The 22,233-nt window shown below is 40.7% G+C and overlaps 1 protein-coding gene across 11 annotated transcripts in view; it reads right to left on the bottom strand.

Annotated features, from left to right (window-relative positions):
* Window positions 1-22,233, bottom strand: part of PRDM5 (PR/SET domain 5) — a 250,511-nt gene that overhangs the window by 147,132 nt on the left and 81,146 nt on the right. The window contains exon 2 of one of the 11 annotated variants that reach the window (XM_061419283.1): window positions 863-966. The exons of 9 other annotated variants lie outside the window; for them this stretch is intronic. In XM_061419283.1, coding sequence (XP_061275267.1) covers window positions 863-877 — 15 coding nt within the window. In that variant the 5' untranslated portion in view covers window positions 878-966. Of the gene's footprint in view, window positions 1-862; window positions 1,013-22,233 lie in introns of all 11 variants that reach the window. One more of the 11 variants, XM_061419284.1, reaches the window with a different exon arrangement.

Raw genomic sequence — 22,233 nt, 5'->3', positions numbered from 1 at the left:
ATGCCTTGGCCTTTAACTGCTAGCTTCTGATAGTGGCTAAAAACACTCAGAAGAGATAACATCCCATGCTGACACAGCACTTGCCGCGTTCTCACTTTTTCAGGTACTTTATTTCATCAGATCGTCACAGTAGCCCTGCGACATACAGACAGAAATGTCAGGTACACTGGACAGACAGACTCTGCTTTGGAGGCAGAAAAACATGGCTTGGGACCCAAGGACATAACCTACTAGCTATACATTCTTCCGAAAGCTTATCTTAACTTCTCTCAGTCACCTGATCTATAAAATACAGCCAACAGTACATATAGCTCAAAGAGTTGTTTCAATGATTTAAAAATACAGACTATATAAAGTGTATCTAGGAGACTGTAGGCATCAGGGTCCCATCTCCAACAGAAACTCCTCTGATCAGCCCACATTTTACATATGGAAAAACTGAGGCTCAGAGATGAGAAATAAACCGTAAAGAATCATACACAGTAAATACTGGAGCCAGTCTAGAACCTGACACCAGAATCACAATGAGAAGAACTCACGTGATTAAGCCATGAATGGAGAATTACTTATACAGTATACAGTTACAATTACAAGTTTCATGAATAAAATGCTTTCATGAACAAAACGTTTTCCAATGAACCTAAAATAACCCAATGAATTTAAAGGCTAAAGGGAATTTGTTCCCATATAACTTTTTGTTCTTTCTATTTTTCAATTACTCACAAAATAATTTTATTTGGTTACACACGTGGCTCAGAAACTACTGTTTACTATGTTATCTCAATCTCATGTACAGGAAAACAATTCCATTCCACTGTCTATCCACACCTGATTTGAATATATTCTTAGAGTAGCTGCTTACATGAACGGCAGTCATCAAAGAAAGAACACTTCATCAGGAGGCAAAGATGACGCTGGCTCTCCTACTCTGGGGTTCTTTTTCCACAGGGACGTCTCCTATTACCTCTGGAAAATGATGGAGGTGAACTTTATTATCTCACTCCTTCCAGAGCTGGATTCAAGCACAAATAAAATACACTCATCTTTCTGAGAACCAAGTCAATGAATCTGAAGGGAACAATATGCCTACAGGCTGACGTGATCATTGCTTTTCCTCTTGGGCCTCACCCAACCGGAAGGAAGGCTGGTATGGAATTGAGAGAAACATTAACGAGGATGTCAAGGAAAAGCTGGAATATACAACCTTGTGAGGTTAGAGGGCCCCTCTTTGAAAATGACATCAGATAATGTAAGGCATCGCTTGATAAGATTTTATCAATGTGACTGCTTTTGCACTGTGGCCATAGTTAGGATCAAATAAACTAACCATGCCTTCAGACTAACCCTTCTGATTCCATCACAATCTCAAAACATTTACTCCTGGATATCTAAGAGATGTAACCAAATTCCCTATCTCCCTTCAACATCCAACATTACTTATAAACTTCAACTTTCTCTGACAGTTTGCCCATTGTCCCTTCTCAAGTAGCAGACCCCATGAAGTTAGATTTCCTAAACTCATGCATCTGAGGTTCAGTTCTGCTATTTCAAAACAGCAAAAGTAACTGTCTCCTGTTTTGAAGAAAAAACTAATCCTCACTGTGTGCAAATAAATGTTAACTCCAGGAGTGGCCACGGGTGACTTGGTGTTCTAGCTGCGTTGGTCTGTAACTTGGTTTTTGTTTACTTGTTGACAGACTATAGTCCACATGTGGACTATGCCAGAAAAACCATGATTTTAAAATTGGCAACGGCCCAATTCATTGTGTATCAGAAAGGTAGTGAACTGAAAATTCAAATATCTAGCCAAGATGACTTATGAGTAATCAGCACAAAAGGAAATAGCTTCAGAACTCTCGGTCTTAAACATTCAAGCAGTCAGTGCTAATGTGAGGAGACTTCCACTTCCAAAGTTTGGACTTCCACTCAATAGTCAATACAAGTAGAACACAAGTGATGAAGGTGGAGAAAAGAAAATATAATGAAACAGTAAGGATTTTACATTTAATATCCTCTCACTTAACTTTTCCTTACTAAAATCCTGAATCAGTCTCCTCCACATCAGTTCTTCATACACAAAACCAAAAAAAAAAAAAATCAGGAAAAAAATCATTTCCACAGCAAAATTCATCAAACATGTCTATCAATATTGATCTAACAATAAAACCTAAAATCCTTAAAATGAGACGTAACACATCACAGTATCCCAAGCCTGTGGCTCTCTCAAGTGCTGCCTGGGGGGTGGGGCTGATTGTTTCAGGTCTGACCAGGTGAGCTGCACTGACCCATGAAATGTGATCAGAAGCAAAGCGAACCATGTCCAAGGGAGAACTTTCAGAGTCATCACCTGTTTGGGTCACTTCTCTTTCCCCTCTGCCAGGAAAATGCAAGCCCCGTTAAGGGCTGTTCCTTCAGACCTATGTGGAATCGAGCTGCGGATAGAACTGCAGCTTCCAGCAGCCCATACTTGTGTGAACAAGAGATAAATCTTCATTGCTATAAACCGCTAAGAGTTTAGGGTTGTCTTTAGAGCAGTCTTCTTGGCAAAAGTTGACTTATACAATGAAGTGAAGTCGCTCAGTCGTGTCAGACTCTTTGCGACCCCATGGACTGCAGCCTACCGGGCTCCTCCGCCCATGGGGTTTTCGAGGCAAGAGTACTGGAGTGGGTTGCCATTTCCTTCTCCAGAGGATCTTCCCGACCCAGGGATCAAGCCCAGGTTTTCTGCAGTGTAGGCAGATGCTTTACTATCTGAGCCACAAGGGAAGCCCTGTCTTATACAATAAGAATTATACCATAACTTAAGTAAAATAATATTTTTAAAAAATATTTTCTTTAAGAGTAAGAAGAAAACATCTTGCAATCAAGGAAAGTAATAGTAACCAGTGCAGGATAAGCTAATTTCGTGTTTAGAATGCATCAAAGGTTCTATAAGAAAAATGAAGTTTCAAACAAATGCAAATAACATTGTTTCTTTTCTAATCCCAGATCATAATCAGTCACATGGCAAGAAAAAAATTTAATATGATTCCAAGAAACAGGATACTATGTTAAATAAAATTTAACTTTATAAACAAAGAAAATCAATTACAAATATACATATCTTCCTTTGAGGGGTTCAAGAAAAGACAGTAATGTTTGAGGCGTCTTAAGAAACAAATCTGACTTCATAGAGAAAAAAGTCAACAGAAGCAGTGAGAAGAATAAAAAGAAAAATTTACTATACAGAAAAAGAGGCAAAGTGATCCTAAGAAACTAACTCTTCACAGGAGGAAAACGTATACTTCAGCTATTTTATCTAAAGATAAGTTATCAGTATTAACAGGCTAAAAAATTTTAGAAGGCAATACTATGGGGAATGGGGTACCTATTAAATATTTTATATACATTAGAAGGCATATTTTGTTCCTACAATATATCTGTACTATTTTTATGTTCCATGTTTAAAGGTTACTTTCCATTTACAGTTACTACAAAATATTGGCTATACTCCCTGTGTTGTACAATATAATTGTGAGCCTATCTTACAGCCAGCAGTTTGTACCTCCGACTTCCCCAGCCCTTCCCCTCTCAGCACTGTTCTCTTTATCTGTGAGTCTGCATCTTCATGTTATAGTCACTAGTCTGTTGTATTATTTTTTAGATTCCCCATGTAAGTGGTATATCATACAGCATCTGTGTTTCTCTGACTTATTTCACTTAGCATAATGTCATTTGAGTTCCATCCAATCTGCAAAAGGCAAGATTTCATGCCTGTATTTGCTCTATTTTATATTAGAACCTCTTTAACTGACCTTCAGCTGACTGACTCCCCAGGTTCCCTGACAGTCTATACACGCGACAGTGTGCCAGACGGGGCCCGGGCCGGGCCTCTCCTCAGTAGCCTGCTTCCCGGTGCGCTGCGCACTGCTGTCTCCACCCCCTGACTTGCTTGCCTGAGTCCCCAGAGGCAGTTGTGTCTGTTCCCATACCTGTTTATGCCACTGGTAAAAGTTACTACAATTATGTAACTTAGCTAAACATTACATACAGCAAAAATGTATGAGTCAGAAAAAACTCAATAGTTTCTAAGAAAATCAACTGACAGTTTTGAAAAGAACCCTGCAAAGTAACCTGACTGCAGAATCTGTCCAGTTTTATGATTTCCTCCCATCTTTCATAATTGCTTTGTTTTGTGTAATTTGACAGGTTTTTTAAGGCTTATCTTTTGGTGTTTTAGTAAAACTGGATACTATATAGAGTGGTTATGAAAAAAAAATATGGTAGCAAACTCCAGTGAAAGAACCTATATGCAGAAGCAAAAAAACTGGAAAATAAATGTATACTCATAAAACATGATAAGCTGGTTGAAATATCAGTTCTATGATTCCTACTAGGACACACTGTCCCTATCACATCAGAAAAGAGAGTTTCAACCGAATTATGATATAAGCAAGCTAGACTCTAGGTCCTGCAAACATTCCTCCCATTTAGGCTGGCCCTCTCAAAGTATTTACCACCATGATCTGCCTTTATTTAGCTGTATCCCCATTAGGGCTGTAAAGTGGTATAGGGGAAGAGATGATTTACCCATATGATATAAAATTATCACTCACCAAATATTAATTAGTACAAGTTGCATAAAAATTAGCTAAGCACAGACCTCTCTTTTCTCCTGCCTCCTCCCTTTTCCAAAGACTGTTAGCTCTCTTTGGGCAGACCCTTTATCATATTCCTCCTTGTATGAATCTCAATACTGATGCAATGTCTTGCTTACTGAAGGCTATCAAAAAAGGAGGGAAAAAAACTGTAGTTTCCTTTTGAATTAATATGACAGTAAAAGCAAGAATGTCATTCAGGAAAGTGGAACTCACCACAAAAAGAGTTGTAGAATCCATTTCCCATTCCTAACACATTCTTAAGAATTCAAAATTTAGCCAACAATGGGAATACTTTAACCAACTGGAAATAAGAGAACCAATTAGACAAGCAGATGTGCTCCCCAAAAAGAAGACCTAAGTCAGAGCAAGCATACCCAACTCAACAAACCTAGAGTTAATCTGAAAACCTATTAGAGAAACTGAAGATTCATCCAACACAATTAGTACATAATGTGCAGAGGACTACAGGATACTCACACTCACAAGAAAGCCCATTTTTGTTCCTGCCCTTAAGGGCTTTAAGTGCGCTGGTGGTAACAGAACAATCTGGTTAAATTAGCATGAAGAACAAGAAAGGGCCAAGACAGTTATACAGAGTAGCAGCTGCAGAATTTTAGGAGGTAGTTTCACAGCAGCATTTGAAATTCACAAGCTGGATGGGCTTTGGGCAAGATAAGATCATGAGGAAATGGGTTTATTAAAGTAGGGAAAACAACAATAACAAAGTCCCTGCATCGCAGAGAGTACAGTCATGCTATGAAAAGAAAAATGCTAGCTAGGACACTGGAGATTACAGGAAAGCTGCAGAACACTAGACAGAAAAAGCAGCTTCAACACATGAAGAGCTGAGAAGTTAGGCACAGACTAAACCTGCCCTGTGAACTGCAGCATTTGAGGAAAATTACAAGGTAATCTGATCAGGCTCAAGTGACAGGAAAAAAGATTGAAAGTAGAAACCTATAAGTTATTTGAAAAATGTGATGGTATATTTCATGAGTCAACTTAACTGGACCACAGGGTGCCCAGACATGTAATCAAACATTATTCTGGGTGTGTCAATGTGAGTGTTGCCGGATGCAATTAACATGTGGATTAGTAGACGGAGTAAAATAGATTGCCCTTCATGGTACGGGTGGGCCTCACCTAATCAGCTGAAGACTTGAATAGAATAAAGGCTGACTTTCCAGAGAGTGAGAAAGATTCCTCCTACCTGACTGTCTTCAAAGAGGGACACTGGACTCAGGGTGAAACACTGGCTCTTCCCATGTCTCAAGCTTGAGGGCCTTTCAGACTTACACTATACCACTGGTTATCCGGGTCTCAGGCCCTCAGACTTAGGCCAGAGCTGGAGCATCTGCTCCCCTGGTCTGCAGCTTGCTGACTCACCCTGCAGCTCTTGGGACTTGCCAGCCTCCACAGTCATGTGAAGCCAATTCCCTGCAAGGTATCTCTTTATATACATACAAACGAACATCCTATTCATTCTGTTTCTCTGGAGAACCTCAATAAAATCAAACTTAAAATTTAAGATGTTTGTTATACTGCTACCATAGAATCTGCAGGAAAAAACTAAAGTAAAACCTAGACATTAGATTTTTTGTTTTGCTTTGCTTTGTTTTTATTATTTTTTTTCTAATTTTATTTTATTTTTAAACTTTACATAATTGTATTAGTTTTGCCAAATATCAAAATGAATCCACCACAGGTATACATGTGTTCCCCATCCTGAACCCTCCTCCCTCCTCCCTCCCCATACCATCCCTCTGGGTCGTCCCAGTGTACTAGCCCCAAGCATCCAGTATTGTGCATCGAACCTGGACTGGCAACTCGTTTCTTACATGATATTTTACATGTTTCAATGCCATTCTCCCAAATCTTCCCACCCTCTCCCTCTCCCACAGAGTCCATAAGACTGTTCTATACATCAGTGTCTCTTTTGCTGTCTCGTACACCGGGTTATTGTTACCATCTTTCTAAATTCCATATATATGCGTTAGTATACTGTATTTATGTTTTTCCTTCTGGCTTACTTCACTCTGTATAATAGGCTCCAGTTTCATCCACCTCATTAGAACTGATTCAAATGTATTCTTTTTAATGGCTGAGTAATACTCCATTGTGTATATGTACCACAGCTTTCTTATCCATTCATCTGCTGATAGACATCTAGGTTGCTTCCATGTCCTGGCTATTATAAACAGTGCTGCAATGAACATTGGGGTACACGTGTCTCTTAATGAAACACTTCTGATAGAGGTAAATAATTCATTAAAAAAAAAAAAAAGTTGAGCCCTGTATGTACCAAGAACTATGTAAGTACTAAGTATAATGTAGTGAAATAAAACAGATATATTGCCTATCCTCAAACAGCTTACAGCCTGAGAGTGGTATTAATCAACTGTCAGTGCCATTAATCAACCACCAGAGAAATGGGAAATGACTTTATGAATATAAGAACAGAGAGGAATGGTGCTTTTGGAATAAGTAATGGGAGAGAGCTGACTTTGTCCAGGATTCAGGACAGTTAGCTCAGATTCAAAGGACACAAATAGGAAGAACCTAGCAAAGGAAAGAACTCAGACATTTAACAGCTGGCAAAAGAATATGAGCTGGAAGGAAAGAAAAGAAAGGAGGAAAGGAAGCAAGGAAGGAAAGGAGGAAGGAGAGAAAGAAAAAAAAGAAAAAGAGTGGGTAGGATGGTAGATGGATTCAGCAAAGCCAAAGGAAGAAATGTTTCAGGAGAGAGGCACCTGTCAAAAAAACCTAATGCTCTGCAAAGATCCAGGAAAAGGAGGTCCAAAAAGCCTCAAGGGGCTAAGTGACATGGAGAGGAGGGGTGACCTGAGAAAGGCAAAACCACGGTCAGTGTAGGTTGAGGAGTGTATCGATGGTGAGAAAAAGGAAAGCACAGCAAAGGGACCATTCAGGGAAGGAGAAAGGATCCACACTGGAAGGGAATATGGCATCAAGAGGGAAAGAAAGATTTCAAAAAAGAAAGAAAAGCCTGAATATCTAAAAGCAATGAGAAGAATCCTATTGAGTGTGAGAGGGTATCAAATGGAGGAAACGGATAATCTACATTGTAAATATTCATCAGAGGGTGGAACACAGATGGAAGGCTTGTTCTTAAGAAAGAAGAGGGACCTTTTTCTATGTGGGAGAAAGCAGTGAGAACGGGTGTAGCTGTAAGTAGGCGTGCACGCCTGATGTCAGAAGTTGGGATAATCTATAAGTAATACTTATGTCACTTTTCTTAACATTCACCAAAATAAATGCAAAATGTATCTTCTTAGAACATCTTTTTAATTTTCAAGTATTTCCAAACATTATAACAGGTTACTTACATTCTTTTATAGAAACACACCTCTGACCACCGAACCTCCCAAATAAAGTATACTCAATCCCAAATAACTTCCACCTGAGATTTCTCCTGTATGTTTCATAGTTACATATCTCACTAATACTGGCAATAGGTCAACTATAAACATTACTGCAGTTTATTAAAAAATGTATTTAATGGCTAAATGCGTGAAGCTGGTAAACAAGGTACAAACTTTCAGTTATGAAATAACTAAGTTCTGGAGACATATGTACAGAATGGTGAAGTTTAAAATGTTATTTGAAGTATATATTCATCACTGTTTTAAAATGTGCATGTATTCCTCTGAGTCTTCTGGAGAAAAACTGACTACCAGGTTCAGCATCCCCCTCGTTATGGGAAGATCTGAATACCAAAACTGCAAGTCAGACTAAGGGGCAGAAAGCTCTGATCTACCAATTCTAGGTTTTTACAAACTTGAGCTCAGCTTTTTCATCTTCAAAATGGGTGTAATACTAGTACTTAAGGGGGAACTGTTAGAATTAAATGAAATAATACCGATGCCAAAATTCTACACATTTTTATAATGGGTCAAAGTGCCATAGTTTGAAACTTCATTTCATAAGCATGGATAACTAGCTTCACTTGTTTTATTTTCATTCATGATTGACTTTCTAAAGGTAAAAATCCCATGGGGTGTCCTATGGGTTTTAAATGATGTCAACACAGTATTAACATATGTTACTCAATAGCAATGCACAAAGCATATCAAGGGATTATTATGTATCGCCCCTGTATACAACACAATATTGGACCTACTGAATTGAAACAAATCAGAATATATTTAAAGAAGTTGAATACAAGCATATAAATGCAACATGTATTTTAGATCTGATAAAGTAGAAAACCTCAGATATGCAGATGACACCACCCTTATGTCAAAAAGCAAAGAAGAACTAAAGAGCCTCTTGATGAAAGTGAAAGAGTAGAGTGAAAAAGTTGGCTTAAAACTCAACATTCAGAAAACGAAGATCATGGCTTTTGGTCCCATCACTTCATGGCAAGTAGATGGAGAAACAGCGGAAACAGTGACAGACTTTATTTCTGGGGGCTCCAAAATCACTGCAGATGGTGACTGCAGCCATGAAATTAAAAGAAGCTCCTTGGAAGGAAAGTTATGACCAACCTAGACAGCATATTAAAAAGCAGACATTACTTTGCCAACAAAGGTCCATCTAGTCAAAGCTATGTTTTTTTTCCAGTAGTCGTGTATGGATGTGAGAGATGGACTATAAAGAAAGCTGAGTGCTGAAGAATTGATACTTATGAACTGTGGTGTTAGAGAAGACTCTTGAGAGTCTCTTAGATTGCAAGGAGATCTAACCAGTCCATCCTAAAGGAAATCAGTCCTGAATATTCACTGGAGGACTGATGTTGCAGCTGAAACTCCCAACCCATTGGCCACCTGATATGAAGAACTGACTCATTTGAAAAGACCATGATGCTGGGAAAGATTGAGGGCAGGAGGAGAAGGGGATGACAGAGGATGAGATGGTTGGGTGGCATCACCGACTCATGGACATGAGTTTAAGTAAACTCCGGGAGTTGGCGATGGACAGGAAGGCCTGGTGTGCTGCAGTCCATGGGGTTGCAAAGAGTTGGACATGCCTGAGCAACTGAGCTGAACTTCAAGTAGAAAAAGAAAAGCTATATATAAGCACACTGCATTCCATAATCCAGAAATGGGCACAGAATTAAGTCAGATAGGGAAAGCTCTTGTAAGTCTAGCTGGCTTTACATGCTATTGCTTGAAAAAGAGTCGGAAAAACTCTGAGCTGGAATGCCATGCCCCTTTTTGCTCCTGTCTCCTATGAAAAAAGCTAACAGAACACACAGGTGTGTAAACCACCATAAAGTGTACCCAGCCATATCTCAAAGGACTTCATTAACCACAGGAAAATAAACCAGGAAGTGCTGCTTTAATCTCTGCCCACTGAGGTGACTTTAATAAAATGTTCATTAAATACCAACTTAAGAGATCATAGATAATTAGCCTGACTGCCCATTTAATTAAATAAAGTAGGCCCTCTGTATCCCATATCCATGGGTTCTACATCCAAGGATACACAGGGCTGCCCTTATGGTACCCTTTTATACATAAGGCATTTGAACACTTGTGGGTTTGGGTACACAGGGGTCCTGGAACCAACTCCCCAGTGGATGCTGAAGGATGTGCTCAGTCGTGTCCAACTCTTTGTGACCTCATGGACTGTAGCCTGCCAGGCTCCTCTGTCCATGGGAGTCTTCAGGTAAAAATACTGGATCGGGCTGCCATGCCCTTTTCCATGCTGAAGGATGATTGATAAGTAAAAGATGTGCATAGTCCGGACATAAATCAGTCATGATAATGACGTACTTAATTACTGTCCAGATTCCTTTAAAGTTTCAAGTGAAAAGAAAGGCCACACTTGAATCGTGGAGCACCTCTTCTACTGGACCCCGTCCCTCCTGATGCACTGCAGCACCGCAGACAGTAACCAACAACACCATCAGGAGGCTTCCTTCCCCCTCTCCCAACCTGCCAGCTCTGAATCTTGGGAGATTCTCCAAGAGGACTAAGACACAAGTAAGGATGAGCAGATTAGGTTCTACAGCAACATTTCTCCTAAGGCTTTGGGAAACAATTTCTCCAAAGTCTAGAATTCAAAATACTTAGCTGAATACAGTGTAACTTTGTTGTGTAGCTTATATTAACTGACAGATATATAAATTATAAGAAAAACTGTACACCTTCTTTTGAATATTTCATCAGTTTAATGATGAAATCAGAACTTCACATTTTACTTTTTATTGCTTAGTAGTGGCTGAACCTTTTATGAGAACCTAGTCAGGAACTGGATAGTTTTCTCTGAATAGAAATTACACTACAAAACCTAACTTCCACTGATAAGAACTAAATGTTGGTAATTCTAGTGTTGTGTTTTATATGCATGAAACTGCCTGTACTTTGCAGTTTATTAACTATTTAATACCATTCATTAAAAAATAAATCTAAAACTCATCATAAAATGTATCTCCAATTCTGAAAAACAAAAACAAAGCCATTTCCTTCTTTATGATCATACATACAAAAAAATCTTGCCTGGCAGCAATTGGTATATGTATATTTAATTGTAGATGTCTAGATTATAGTTTTAACACTTTCATATTAATATGTATATAATTTATATAACATTAATATTCGTTAGTTTCATTTCTTCCTCTGATAAAGGAGAAGGCAATGGCACCCCACTCCAGTACTCTTGCCTGGAAAATCCCATGGACGGAGGAGCCTGGTGGGCTGCAGTCCATGGGGTCGCTAGAGTCGGACACGACTGAGTGACTTCACTTTCACTTTTCACTTTCATGAATTGGAGAAGGAAATGGCAACCCACTCCAGTATTCTTGCCTGGAGAATCCCAGGGACGGGGGAACCTGGTGGGCTGCCGTCTCTGGGGTCGCAGAGTTGGACATGACTGAAGCGACTTAGATAAATGAGGTATTCATGTTGTTTGCTTCATGTTGTTTGCTTCACTGCATCAACAACAAATGCCTTTTCTTTTCACTATATTTTTTAGTAGCTAAAAGATTTTAAACTTTTTTTTCTAATATCTACCATATCTCTTCTTAAACCTTGTAATGATGTAGCCAGGTTCCAGTATATTTAAAGCGATACTAATTAATTCTCAAATATCAATCTCTCATTATTCCATCTGTTAGGTATGATTTGAAAGAACCCTACCACTTCACAGCAAAGCCCTCCTTTCCCTTTAACTTTTACCATTTCATTACTCTACATCCCAAGTTTCTGGGTTAGTCCAGATTGGACTGTCTAGCTATTACACGACGGAGTATCTGAATTTAAGCCTCTGATGGTCTGTGGTCATGTGTGTAAAAAGACTTGACAGAGTGATGAGGTGCTACCGGCCACACAGTCGTCTGGCTAAGAGATAAAAATGCCTACACTGTAGGCTGATACGTGCACACACATAGCATACGCAGTCAGCGTGGACAGAGTGAAAGTGAACACTCTGCCAGACCAAATATGCACACACACGTAAACTGCAGGCCAGAGTTCAAGTGCAGCATTTGCTTTCTGTTATTCCAAAGGACACAGACATGAGGGTTTTCCAAACTGACAAGTCACGTGCAGCTAGGCACACCGCATCAGGAGAGAGGCACAGAGTTAGCAGGGGCACCAGGTCGGTAGGCGCTCACTGGGCCCCCACAGACGCATCCGTGCAGAGTGGGCAGTGGGAGAGCAAACAGAACTGACACAGACTGCTCTTGAGGAACTCAGACCAGTGGCGGGAATACGTGTGTAAACAGATGATTTCTCTAAGTGAGACCATCAATATAATACATAGTTTGGGTTTCTGTTCTAGAGGTAAAGGGAATATTTTTAATTAAACATTTTTTAAGTTTTCAGTTTTAAAAGTTTTAAACTAAATATTAAATAGAAGTTAATCCTAAATGAGTAACAAATTTAATTTAAATATTAAATAGAGGACTCAGCACTTCTGGTCCTCTGAGAAGAACCACTTCACAGAATTTCTATTTTCAATTCTACTTCATATATTCACTGTCACTAACCCTGTTACCAAAGGCCCCAAATCAATTAGGAAACACACTCTCTTCAACCCTCTGGCTTCCTTTTGGTTAATGCTTTGCTGGGTTGCAAAACTATGAGCCTTTTAAATGATTTCTGGGGACACTCCCTTGTAGAATCCAGCATTCTCCATTCTGAAAGACTTCTCACAGGAGGCAGAATGTAGATATATTCTTTCGTAGCAACCGACCTGCACAAAAGCTGCTTCTCTGAAAAAGCTGAAAAGTAGCTTAGCACAAATATCATAATTATCTCATAGCTAACTCTTAAGGTTGCCAAACCACAGTATCCAGTAAAGCTCCCTGAACAGCACAGGGAGACACTTTCTCCTCAGGACATTTCTCTGTCTATAAAGCCCGAGTTATCTTGGCAAAGAGGAGAAAGAGCGTACAGCCACAGCCAGCACAACACACAGCCAACCGTGCTCGGTCGGCCTAGGCAGACGCACGACACCTGGGTCTCCAACAACCAAGGCGCCCGGGAGCCGGGCTGCTGCGCCCGTCAGGACGGGCCCCTGAGGCCCCGTCATTCCGTCCAGTGAGCGTTCACTGAGAAGTCTTCCACATGCTTAGAGTTATAGTAGCTACCTTGAGAGGGATTTATAAGAAATAAAACGTAGTTTGTCCTGATTTACACAGAGACAAAACTATATAAAGACAAGCACTATGGACCTGGCAGGGGCAGTGATGATGAAAATACTTGTTAACGTATCCTGGCACACACAGAGGCCTGGGCTTTTGCATATATTATCTCATTTAATTTAATCCCCATAAAAATCCCGTGAAGTGGGTGTCATTATCACAAAAAGGAATAGAATGTTATAGGTTGTTTTTACTGCTATGGACACAGGAGTAAGATCATCTTTTTAACGATCATATCTCCAATGCTGAGCACAGGCCCTGGCTCCCAGCAGACGCTTGTGAGCTATCAGCTGACTAACTGAACAGGTCAAATATGCTCAGGCAGTGAGGTTAAGGGTCAGGAATCTACTGCTTAAAACTGCCTTCCTTAATATTATCTGAGCTGGGCTGGGTTCTGCTTTCTTTCTGATTCTATACCAAGGCTTTGCTTCATCATTGATTCTAGCCTCACCTCTTCCTTCTATAAAGCACATTTCCCTCCCTCCCCGCCACCGCCCCCGCACCGATCACTGCAGTAGTCAGCCTCGAAGATGACCTTGGAGGGTGACCCACCTCCCGGTACCCACACTCTGGTGCAGTCTCCTGCACGGTACCATGCTGCTCTGTGTCTGCATCTGCGTGACTCGCAGCATCCTAAAGAAATGGTAGTATGGTAGGTCATGTCCAAAAGTTCGTTATAAAAGACTGCTGCTTTCTCTCTCACATCACTCTCTCAGGAAGCAGCAAGTTGCTTCTCTCTGTCATGAGGAGCCCTAGGGAAGGCTTACATGGTTAAGAAATGAAGCCATCTGCTGAGGGCTAAGTGAGTGAACTTGGAAGTGGAGTCTAACCAGGTCTTCAGAGACCAAAGAGCCCTAGATAACTACCTGACTACAACCCTGTGGGAGTCCCTGAGCCAGAACTCCAGAACCACTCAGCTAAGTTGTTCCCGACCCTTAGAATATGTATGAATGATAAATGTTTGCTGGTTGAATTTGTTAACATGTGGGGGAAATCTGTTACACAGCAAACATAACTAATGCAATCACAAACACAGGTAAGATAAGTTAGGTAAAAACTGTTCTGAGAAACGGCTCGGAAGTCAAGCTCTAATGAAGCTCTCCAGTGACGGAAGAAGCCTCAGCTAAGTCAAAAGGCAACAGCACACTCTGCCTTGTTGCTGGGTGGCACAAGGGCTCGGGGGAGCAGCGGGTCCTCAGTGGGGGCAGTGAAGAAAACTGGCTGAGCAGTTCCTGGATTGAGACACAGCAAAGCCTGCCTGCTCAACAGTCCCCCTCACGCCCAACCTGACATGCTCCTATTCTGAAACTTTACTGTCTGTAATTTCAAGAGATCTAAATGTTAACTTTCTCTCATGTTTAACACACTAGCTAGTGACTAAGATGAAGCGAATGGAACCAAAGGGGAAAAAGAGGCCAGGACAGATACTACCCAGACAGCACCTTTTATGATGAGAAGGTGGTACAATGCTTTGTCATGATTTATGGATAGTCTGGGAACTTAAAAAGGCCAAGGAATATGTGATGGAAATAACTTTAAAAATTTATTTTAAAAAAACTAAATCAGTTTGCAAATTTTCAGCAGTTTCAAAATACCTAAATAGCAAGCTCAGATATATGGAAGGTTTTTCTTAAATCTGAAGTTACACCTTTATAATCTATCTCAACTCTTAAGGTATTAGAGAACAGACTCAGAGAGTAGGCAGGGAAGCCAGTACACTAGGGTTCAAACCCTATCCAGCTACCCACAGGCCGAGCATTTCAGGCAAGTTACTCAGACTCTCTGGGTTCTCAGTGTCGTGTGACAAAGAGAAACGGTAATTACAGTATCTTCCTCGTGCTTAGCTGCTTCAGTCATGTCAAGCTCTTTGCGACCCCATGGACTGTAGCCCATCAGCCTCCTCTGTCAATGGGATTTCCCAGGCAAGAATACTGGAGTGGGTTTTCTTCTCCAGGGGATCTTCCCAACCTAGGGATCTAACCCGCATCTCCTTTGTCTCCTGCACTGCAGGCGGGCTCTTTACCACTGAGTCACTGGGGAAGCCCCACCGTGGTGGCTGTGGATGCAAAAAGTGAAAGTGATTTACTCTGAGATATTCGAGACTTGAGGCTACACCCATGCAATAGCACCTCCCATCTTGAAATATCTTCATTCTTCAAGAACTTTTCCATGTTCTCAAGGGAGAACGATGGATGAGTGATCAGAGGACACTGACAAATTTTCAAGAAATGGACTCCCCAAGGGTCTTTCACTGAAGTAGCAGGCAGTGACTGCTATCTTAAATTTGGTCTCCTGTGAATGACTTTATATTGTACACAGAACTGAAGGCACAGGAAACTTGAAAATGCTGCTGTTGAAACTCAGGAACAAGACCAAATTCTCAGCTCAAATTCTAAAAGAGAACGGAGAGTTGCCCAGAAAGCAGTTTCTATGCCGACGTGCAGCTGAGCCAAGAGCAGGGGGTGTCCATTCATATGTGGCTATAGATCTGTGATAAAAGATTCCTTCTTTAAAGAAACCTGATTATTATTTTCCTAAATAGTATTATCTACCATCCTCCTTTTCACTGGAACATTTATATACGATGAGGATCTGATGCAAAAATCAGATGACAGTTCAATTTATCATGGATCGCAACATGAGCCTGAAAGAATGGTGAGACTTAAGAAAGCTGCCGGAGTGGCCTATGGGCCAGCATGACTCTGAAACCATCCTGACAGCAGATGTCACAGTGTCCAGCGGGCACTCTGACATGTAATTATATAGTCAGGTCCTGAAGCTATCATCTTGGCCCTGAGGCTGTTCATATAACCCAGGCAAAGTTTTTCTCACAAAGAAAAGCGATTTCCCGGAGGCAATTTCACTTCAGACGTGAGTGAAAGTAAATCAGAAATACCAGCTGGGCTATATTGCAATTTCACTCTGATTCAGGGTTCTTTCTTGAAACCTCAATTCTGGGCGTTCATAGTGAGGGGGTACACAGTGAACTCAAACGTGTAAGTTCTCAATACATATCCCCACTTACTGGTGCACTCTAAGCGTTCAGAAAGTGCCAGCTGCCATCATCATCATTATTAAGAATTAACTTATCCTTCAAGGCTATCACTATATATATATCTTAAAGTGAGTTCTATACATATTCATGTTCCCTATGAATAAACTACAACATAATTTAAAATAATAAAATCAATAAGTAATAAAATATCCTACTCCCTGCAGCAACACACAGCAACAGTAGGGTTGGTATTTAAAACCTCACAGATCCAATTACTTATAGTTTTAATTTAGTTTAAATTTTAACCTTAGTGAAAGACAAATATGTACCTCACTGGAAGATAACTAAGACAGACCTGTAAGTTATTTAACTGATATTTTATTTAAGAATATTGCTAGAGATCTGAACCTTACAATTCTGTAACCGAGTCTACAACATACTGTAGAAACATAATTTGTAAAAATGTGATAGGAAAAAACAAATAGGTAAGAGACAGAATTTGAGGAAACTAAAGATGCTTACTCCTTGGGAGGAAAGTTACGACCAACCTAGATAGCATATTCAAAAACAGAGACATTACTTTGCCAACAAAGGTCCATCTAGTCAAGGCTATGGTTTTTCCTGTGGTCATGTATGGATGTGAGAGTTGGACTGTGAAGAAAGCTGAGTGCCGAAGAATTGACGCTTTTGAACTGTGGTGTTGGAGAAGACTCTTGAGAGTCCCTTGGACTGCAAGGAGATCCAACCAACCAGTCCATTCTAAAGGAAATCAGCCCTGGGATTTCTTTAGAAGGAATGATGTTAACTGAATGAATGAAACTCCAGTACTTTGGCCACCTCATGCGAAGAGTTGACTCATTGGAAAAAGACTCTGATGCTGGGAGGAATTGGGGGCAGGAGGAAAAGGGGACGACAGAGGATGAGATGGCTGGATGGCATCACCAACTCAATGGACGTGAATTTGAGTGAACTCTGGGAGATGGTGATGGACAGGGAGGCCTGGCATGCTGCGATTCATGGGGTCGCAAAGAGTCGGACATGACTAAGTGACTGAACTGAACTGAAGTATAATTTTGGGTATAGGTGAGAAATCCTTTTGATATTCCTTTTTGTTGGCTGCTTGATTGGTATCACTGCTCTTTGGACTTTGCATCAACACTATTTGATAGGCCTGTCGACTTAGTGGCTTGATGACATTGGACATAGTTCTTTCTATTGGGCTCTAAAAAATCCAGGCCGCTGCTCTCCTTGGAGACCCGTACCTGATCTCCCAGCTCTGCTGTACTAAAATGTCAGGTGGTGCCAGGCAAGACTCTGGGATAAACTGCCTGAAACTGTCCATCCTCTCACAAGGCCGAGGTAGGACAGCAAATAACACATAACAGAACAGCCCTTCTGCTCGTGAGGACATCAAATTGACATGGGAACTGGGGCGGAGCGGCACCACCATCACAAGCACAGCTTCAAGCCCAGCGCCCTCTAGACTTCAGACCATCCCAGCGCTCTGACACCCTCATGGAGTAGTGCACCAAGACCCAACTATTCTTCCATATGTGCTTTTTTCTTAAAGCAGCAAGCCACCTGACTGTCCATTATGTTGATAATATATTGTGAGAATTCCCAAGGAAAGTATGTTCAGAAACATGTCTTAAGAATATGAGATATAATAACCAAAGAATTCCAAGTTTTAACTTCAAATGACATAATTCTGTGTTTAAACAAATACTTTTCTACTGAAGGATCAGGAATTTTCCAAAAGGTTGCAAAATACTAAGCAGTTCAGTCACTCTTTCAAATACTGCATATTTTTTTTCTTTAGTGTAATAAAATAAGCATTTAATAAGAATCACCCATATCTTATGGAGCCTAAGAATTCTTCTGGTTCATTTTAAGCCAATTCTTTTACGTTCGGAATTTTCTGGTTTAGCTGGAAGTATCTTTCATAGACCTGAACACACATTTCAACGGAATGTTCTGAAATGTGTGCATGTGGGAGGAACTCTTTGCTTATGAGATGCTTCTTCAATTATTCAGACACTTAAATCATTGTTTCCAAAGCAAATTCTCCAAAATCGAATAAACTGCAGAACTAGAAGTATAACTGAGTCTCCGAAAAGGAGCTCCAATCCTTTGCCAAAACAGACCTCGAATTCTTAATGCCTTGTCCAAAAAAATTGGACCAAGGATTGACGTTTTCCACCAAGCAAGCCACATAACCACAAATGTTTCTCATTTACTCCACTCCTGGGACATACAGCTAAAATAAAAAATTTCCTGAATACCCCAAATTTCAGATGCAATTTGGAATGCAAGTGATTCATAATGTTTTGCAGGAAACATTATGATATTCTTTTACCAACTCAGTGTTTCTGGAATGCAATCCTTGGGAGATTACCCCCAACAAATCAGAAGGCTGAATCACTGTCAGCCATGTGACCCAAATATTAAGCTCTCTGCCCTAGCTCAGGGTGATTTTGAACCCTAAGCAATCTGGTTCTGCAGCTACTGTTCCCGTAAGAAAGTCTGTCACCTCAAGGGAGCTAGCAAAGTTCCACACTGTGCTCATAGCAAGAAACATGGTAACAGCGCCCTCAGCCCCCTCCTAGGAAAGGAAGAGACAGTGTCAAAAGGAGCCAAAGGCACCGGCAGCACTGCTGCACCGAGACTCTCACACAGACGCCTAATAGGCGTAGACACTAAGGCAAGTGTGAAACTGCACAGAGCCTCTAGCTAGTTTTTGAGTCCTACTCTAACCCCACTCCCACTTCACCCCCCATTATTAAGTCAAATAATAATTTCTTGGTGTATCAAGGTTGCAAAAATAATCTTTTATAGATTCCTATTTTCTTGCAAGGAAAGAAATACAGCTGATATAGAAGAAGAAAAGTACTGCACTGAATATACCAAGTGAACATAAACACCTTCTTAGAAATCATGATTGCTAAGAAGGAGAGAAGTGTAGGTAGCTACAATATGATTAAAAAAAAAAAACAACAACGAAAAGGGCATAGAGTAGCAAACATGGGGAGTAGCAATAAGAGATGGAGACAAATACTTACTGACAGCATTCCATTAGCTAAAGGACTCAGTACAAGCAAACTGTACAGTTAAGGGAACTCTTAGAGACAAACTGAGGGGTTCTGGGGGCAAAGCTCACAGCTGAGCATACAACACTGAAGGTTTGGGCAAACAGAGAGAGCTACCGAGTCTAAAGAAATAACAGAAAACAGGAAGAAACACCCAAAAAGGAATTTAAGAAAAGCTTAAAATCACTATTTAAGCACAAGAAGAAAACAATCAACTTTAAACAGAATAATATTCTCTAAAATATAATTAATGAAGCCCCTACAAAACAATGGGTTTGCCTAAATTAGATTTCATGGGTCTACAGACAATTTTTATATTGGTAACACTGACACAGAAACAAACTGAGCCCTTTTCCAAACAGGAAAAGGAGTATGTCAAGGCTGTATATTGTCACCCTGCTTATTTAACTTATATGCAGAGTACATCATGAGAAACACTGGGCTGGAAGAAGCACAAGCTGGAATCAAGATTGCCAGGAGAAATATCAATAACCTCAGATATGCAGATGACACCACCCTTATGGCAGAAAGTGAAGAACTAAAGAGCCTCTGGATGAATGTGAAAGAAGAGAGTGAAAAAGTTGGCTTAAAACTCAACATTCAGAAAACCAAGATCATGCCATCTGGTCCCATCATTTCATGGCAAATAGATGGGGAAACAGTGAAAACAGTGTCACACTTTATTATTTTAGACTCCAAAATCACTGCAGATGGTGACTGCAGCCATGAAATTAAAAGACGCTTACTCCTTGGAAGAAAAGTTGTAACCAACCTAGACAGCATATTGAAAAGCAGAGACATTCCTTTGCCAACAAAGGTCCATCTAGTCAAGGCTATGGTTTTTCCAGTAGTCATGTATGGATGTGAGAGATGGACTATAAAGAAAGCTGAGCACCAAAGAATTGATGCTTTTGAACTGTGGTGTTCGAAAAGACTCCTGAGAGTCCCTTGGACTGCAAAGAGATCCAACCAGTCCATCCTAAAGGAGATCAGTCCTGGGTGTTCACTGGAAGGACTGATGTTGAAGCTGAAACTCCAATACTTGGGCCACCTGATGCGAAGAGCTGACTCATTGCAAAAGACTCTGATTCTGGGAAAGATTGAAGGCGTGAAGAGAAGGGGATGACAGAGGATGAGATGGTTGGATTGCATCACTGACTCAATGCACATGGGATTGGGTGGACTCCAGGAGTTGGTGATGGACAGGGAGGCCTGGTGTGCTGTGGTTCATGGGGTCGCAAAGAGTTGGACGTGACTAAACTGAACTGAAACTGAGCCCATAAGTTATAATTAGGATATACTGAAGATCCTGTGAGATTAGCATGCCTCAGAAAACCATGAAAAAATATAAAATCCTTGAAAATAATTAATGTCTACATATTTTTTATAAGAAATCAATTTAAATGTGTGGTTGGATCAACACATATCATGAACAATCTAAAAAGTGGCTTGAATACAGCTGGCTGCCGAAAGATCCTATGTTCCAAAGCCTTTGGTAAGTCATCACTAACTTGCCCGTACAAAAAGAACAGTAATCACACTGGTTATCCACTACCTATTTGTACTGAAACGACCAGGCTAGCTAATAACATAAGGAAATGAAATATCCTAAATGACTGTTTTCCGGTTACTTGCAAACCTAATTCTCTACATTTTCCCTTGCATTTTTCCTCTTGCCACTGTTGGTTTCAGACCTGGATTGAGTGAATCAGCCTAACCCTCACGTTAAGCTATGGGTCTGTCGTGAGTAAATGGCATGATGTGCGTGAAGCCTCTAGAGCAGTGCATGCGGACACACTGGAGGAGCTGTGGGCCCCCTCGCTCTGTCCCCTCCCCTCTGCTCCTGCCAACCTCCGCCCTGCTTTCACTTCTCTAGTTTGGGGTCCAGGAGCCGAATTTTCACATGTGGTCTGTCAACTCCCAAACACAATGTAAAGCTTCTTTAATTCTCTTAACCATATGTCCAATGAACTTTAATTACAGTTCAGTTCAGTCATTCACTCATGTACGACCCCAGGCCTCCCTGTCCGTCACCAACTCCTGGAGCTTGCTCAAACTCATGTCCATCAAGTCAGCGATGCCATCCAACCATCTCATCCTCTGTCGTCTCCTTCTCCTCCCACCTTCAATCTTTCCCAGCATCAGGGTCTTTTCAAATGAGTCAGCTCTCCACATCAAGGGGTCAAGGTATTGGAGTTTCAGCTTCAGAATGAGTCCTTCCAATGAATATTCAGGACTGATCTCCTTTAGGATGGACTGGTTGGATCTCCTTGGTGTCCAAGGGACTCTCAAGAGTCTTCCCCAACACCACAGTTCAAAAGCATCAATTCTTTGATGCTCAGTTTTCTTTACAGTCCAACTCTCACATCCGTACATGACCACCAGAAAAATCATAGCTTTGTCTGACAGACCTTTGTCGGCAATGTCTCTGCTTTTGAATATGCTGTCTTGGTAGGTCATGGCTTTTCTTCCAGGGAGTAAGCATCTTTTAATTTCATGGCTGCAGTCACCACCTGCAGTGATTTTGGAGCCCAAGAAAACAAAATCTGTTACCATTTCCAGAGTCCTTCTAAAAACTCCTTGTCTTGACTCTTTTTCTCTTTCCCTTAATTTCTACTGAGGGATCAATGGCATTTAAGTCACAGTTAGTATCAGAGCCTGATGCTGTGTATAACACTGTCCTAAAATACAGGGTACAGAATTCAATAAAACATTGTTCCCACCTGGGAGAGTTAATTATCTATGTCAGCTTGACTGGGCCACAGTGCACCCAGATAGCTATTCAGACATTATTTTGTTTCTGTGAGGATGTTTTTGTGTGAGATTAACGTTTTAATACATGAATTTGAGTAAAGTAGACTACCCTCTTGGAGAAGGCAATGGCACCCCACTCCAGTACTCTTG

This window comes from Bos javanicus, chromosome 6 (assembly GCF_032452875.1).
Source record: "Bos javanicus breed banteng chromosome 6, ARS-OSU_banteng_1.0, whole genome shotgun sequence".
Lineage (NCBI taxonomy): Eukaryota > Metazoa > Chordata > Mammalia > Artiodactyla > Bovidae > Bos > Bos javanicus.
This window is presented reverse-complemented; position numbering and strand designations above follow the sequence as displayed.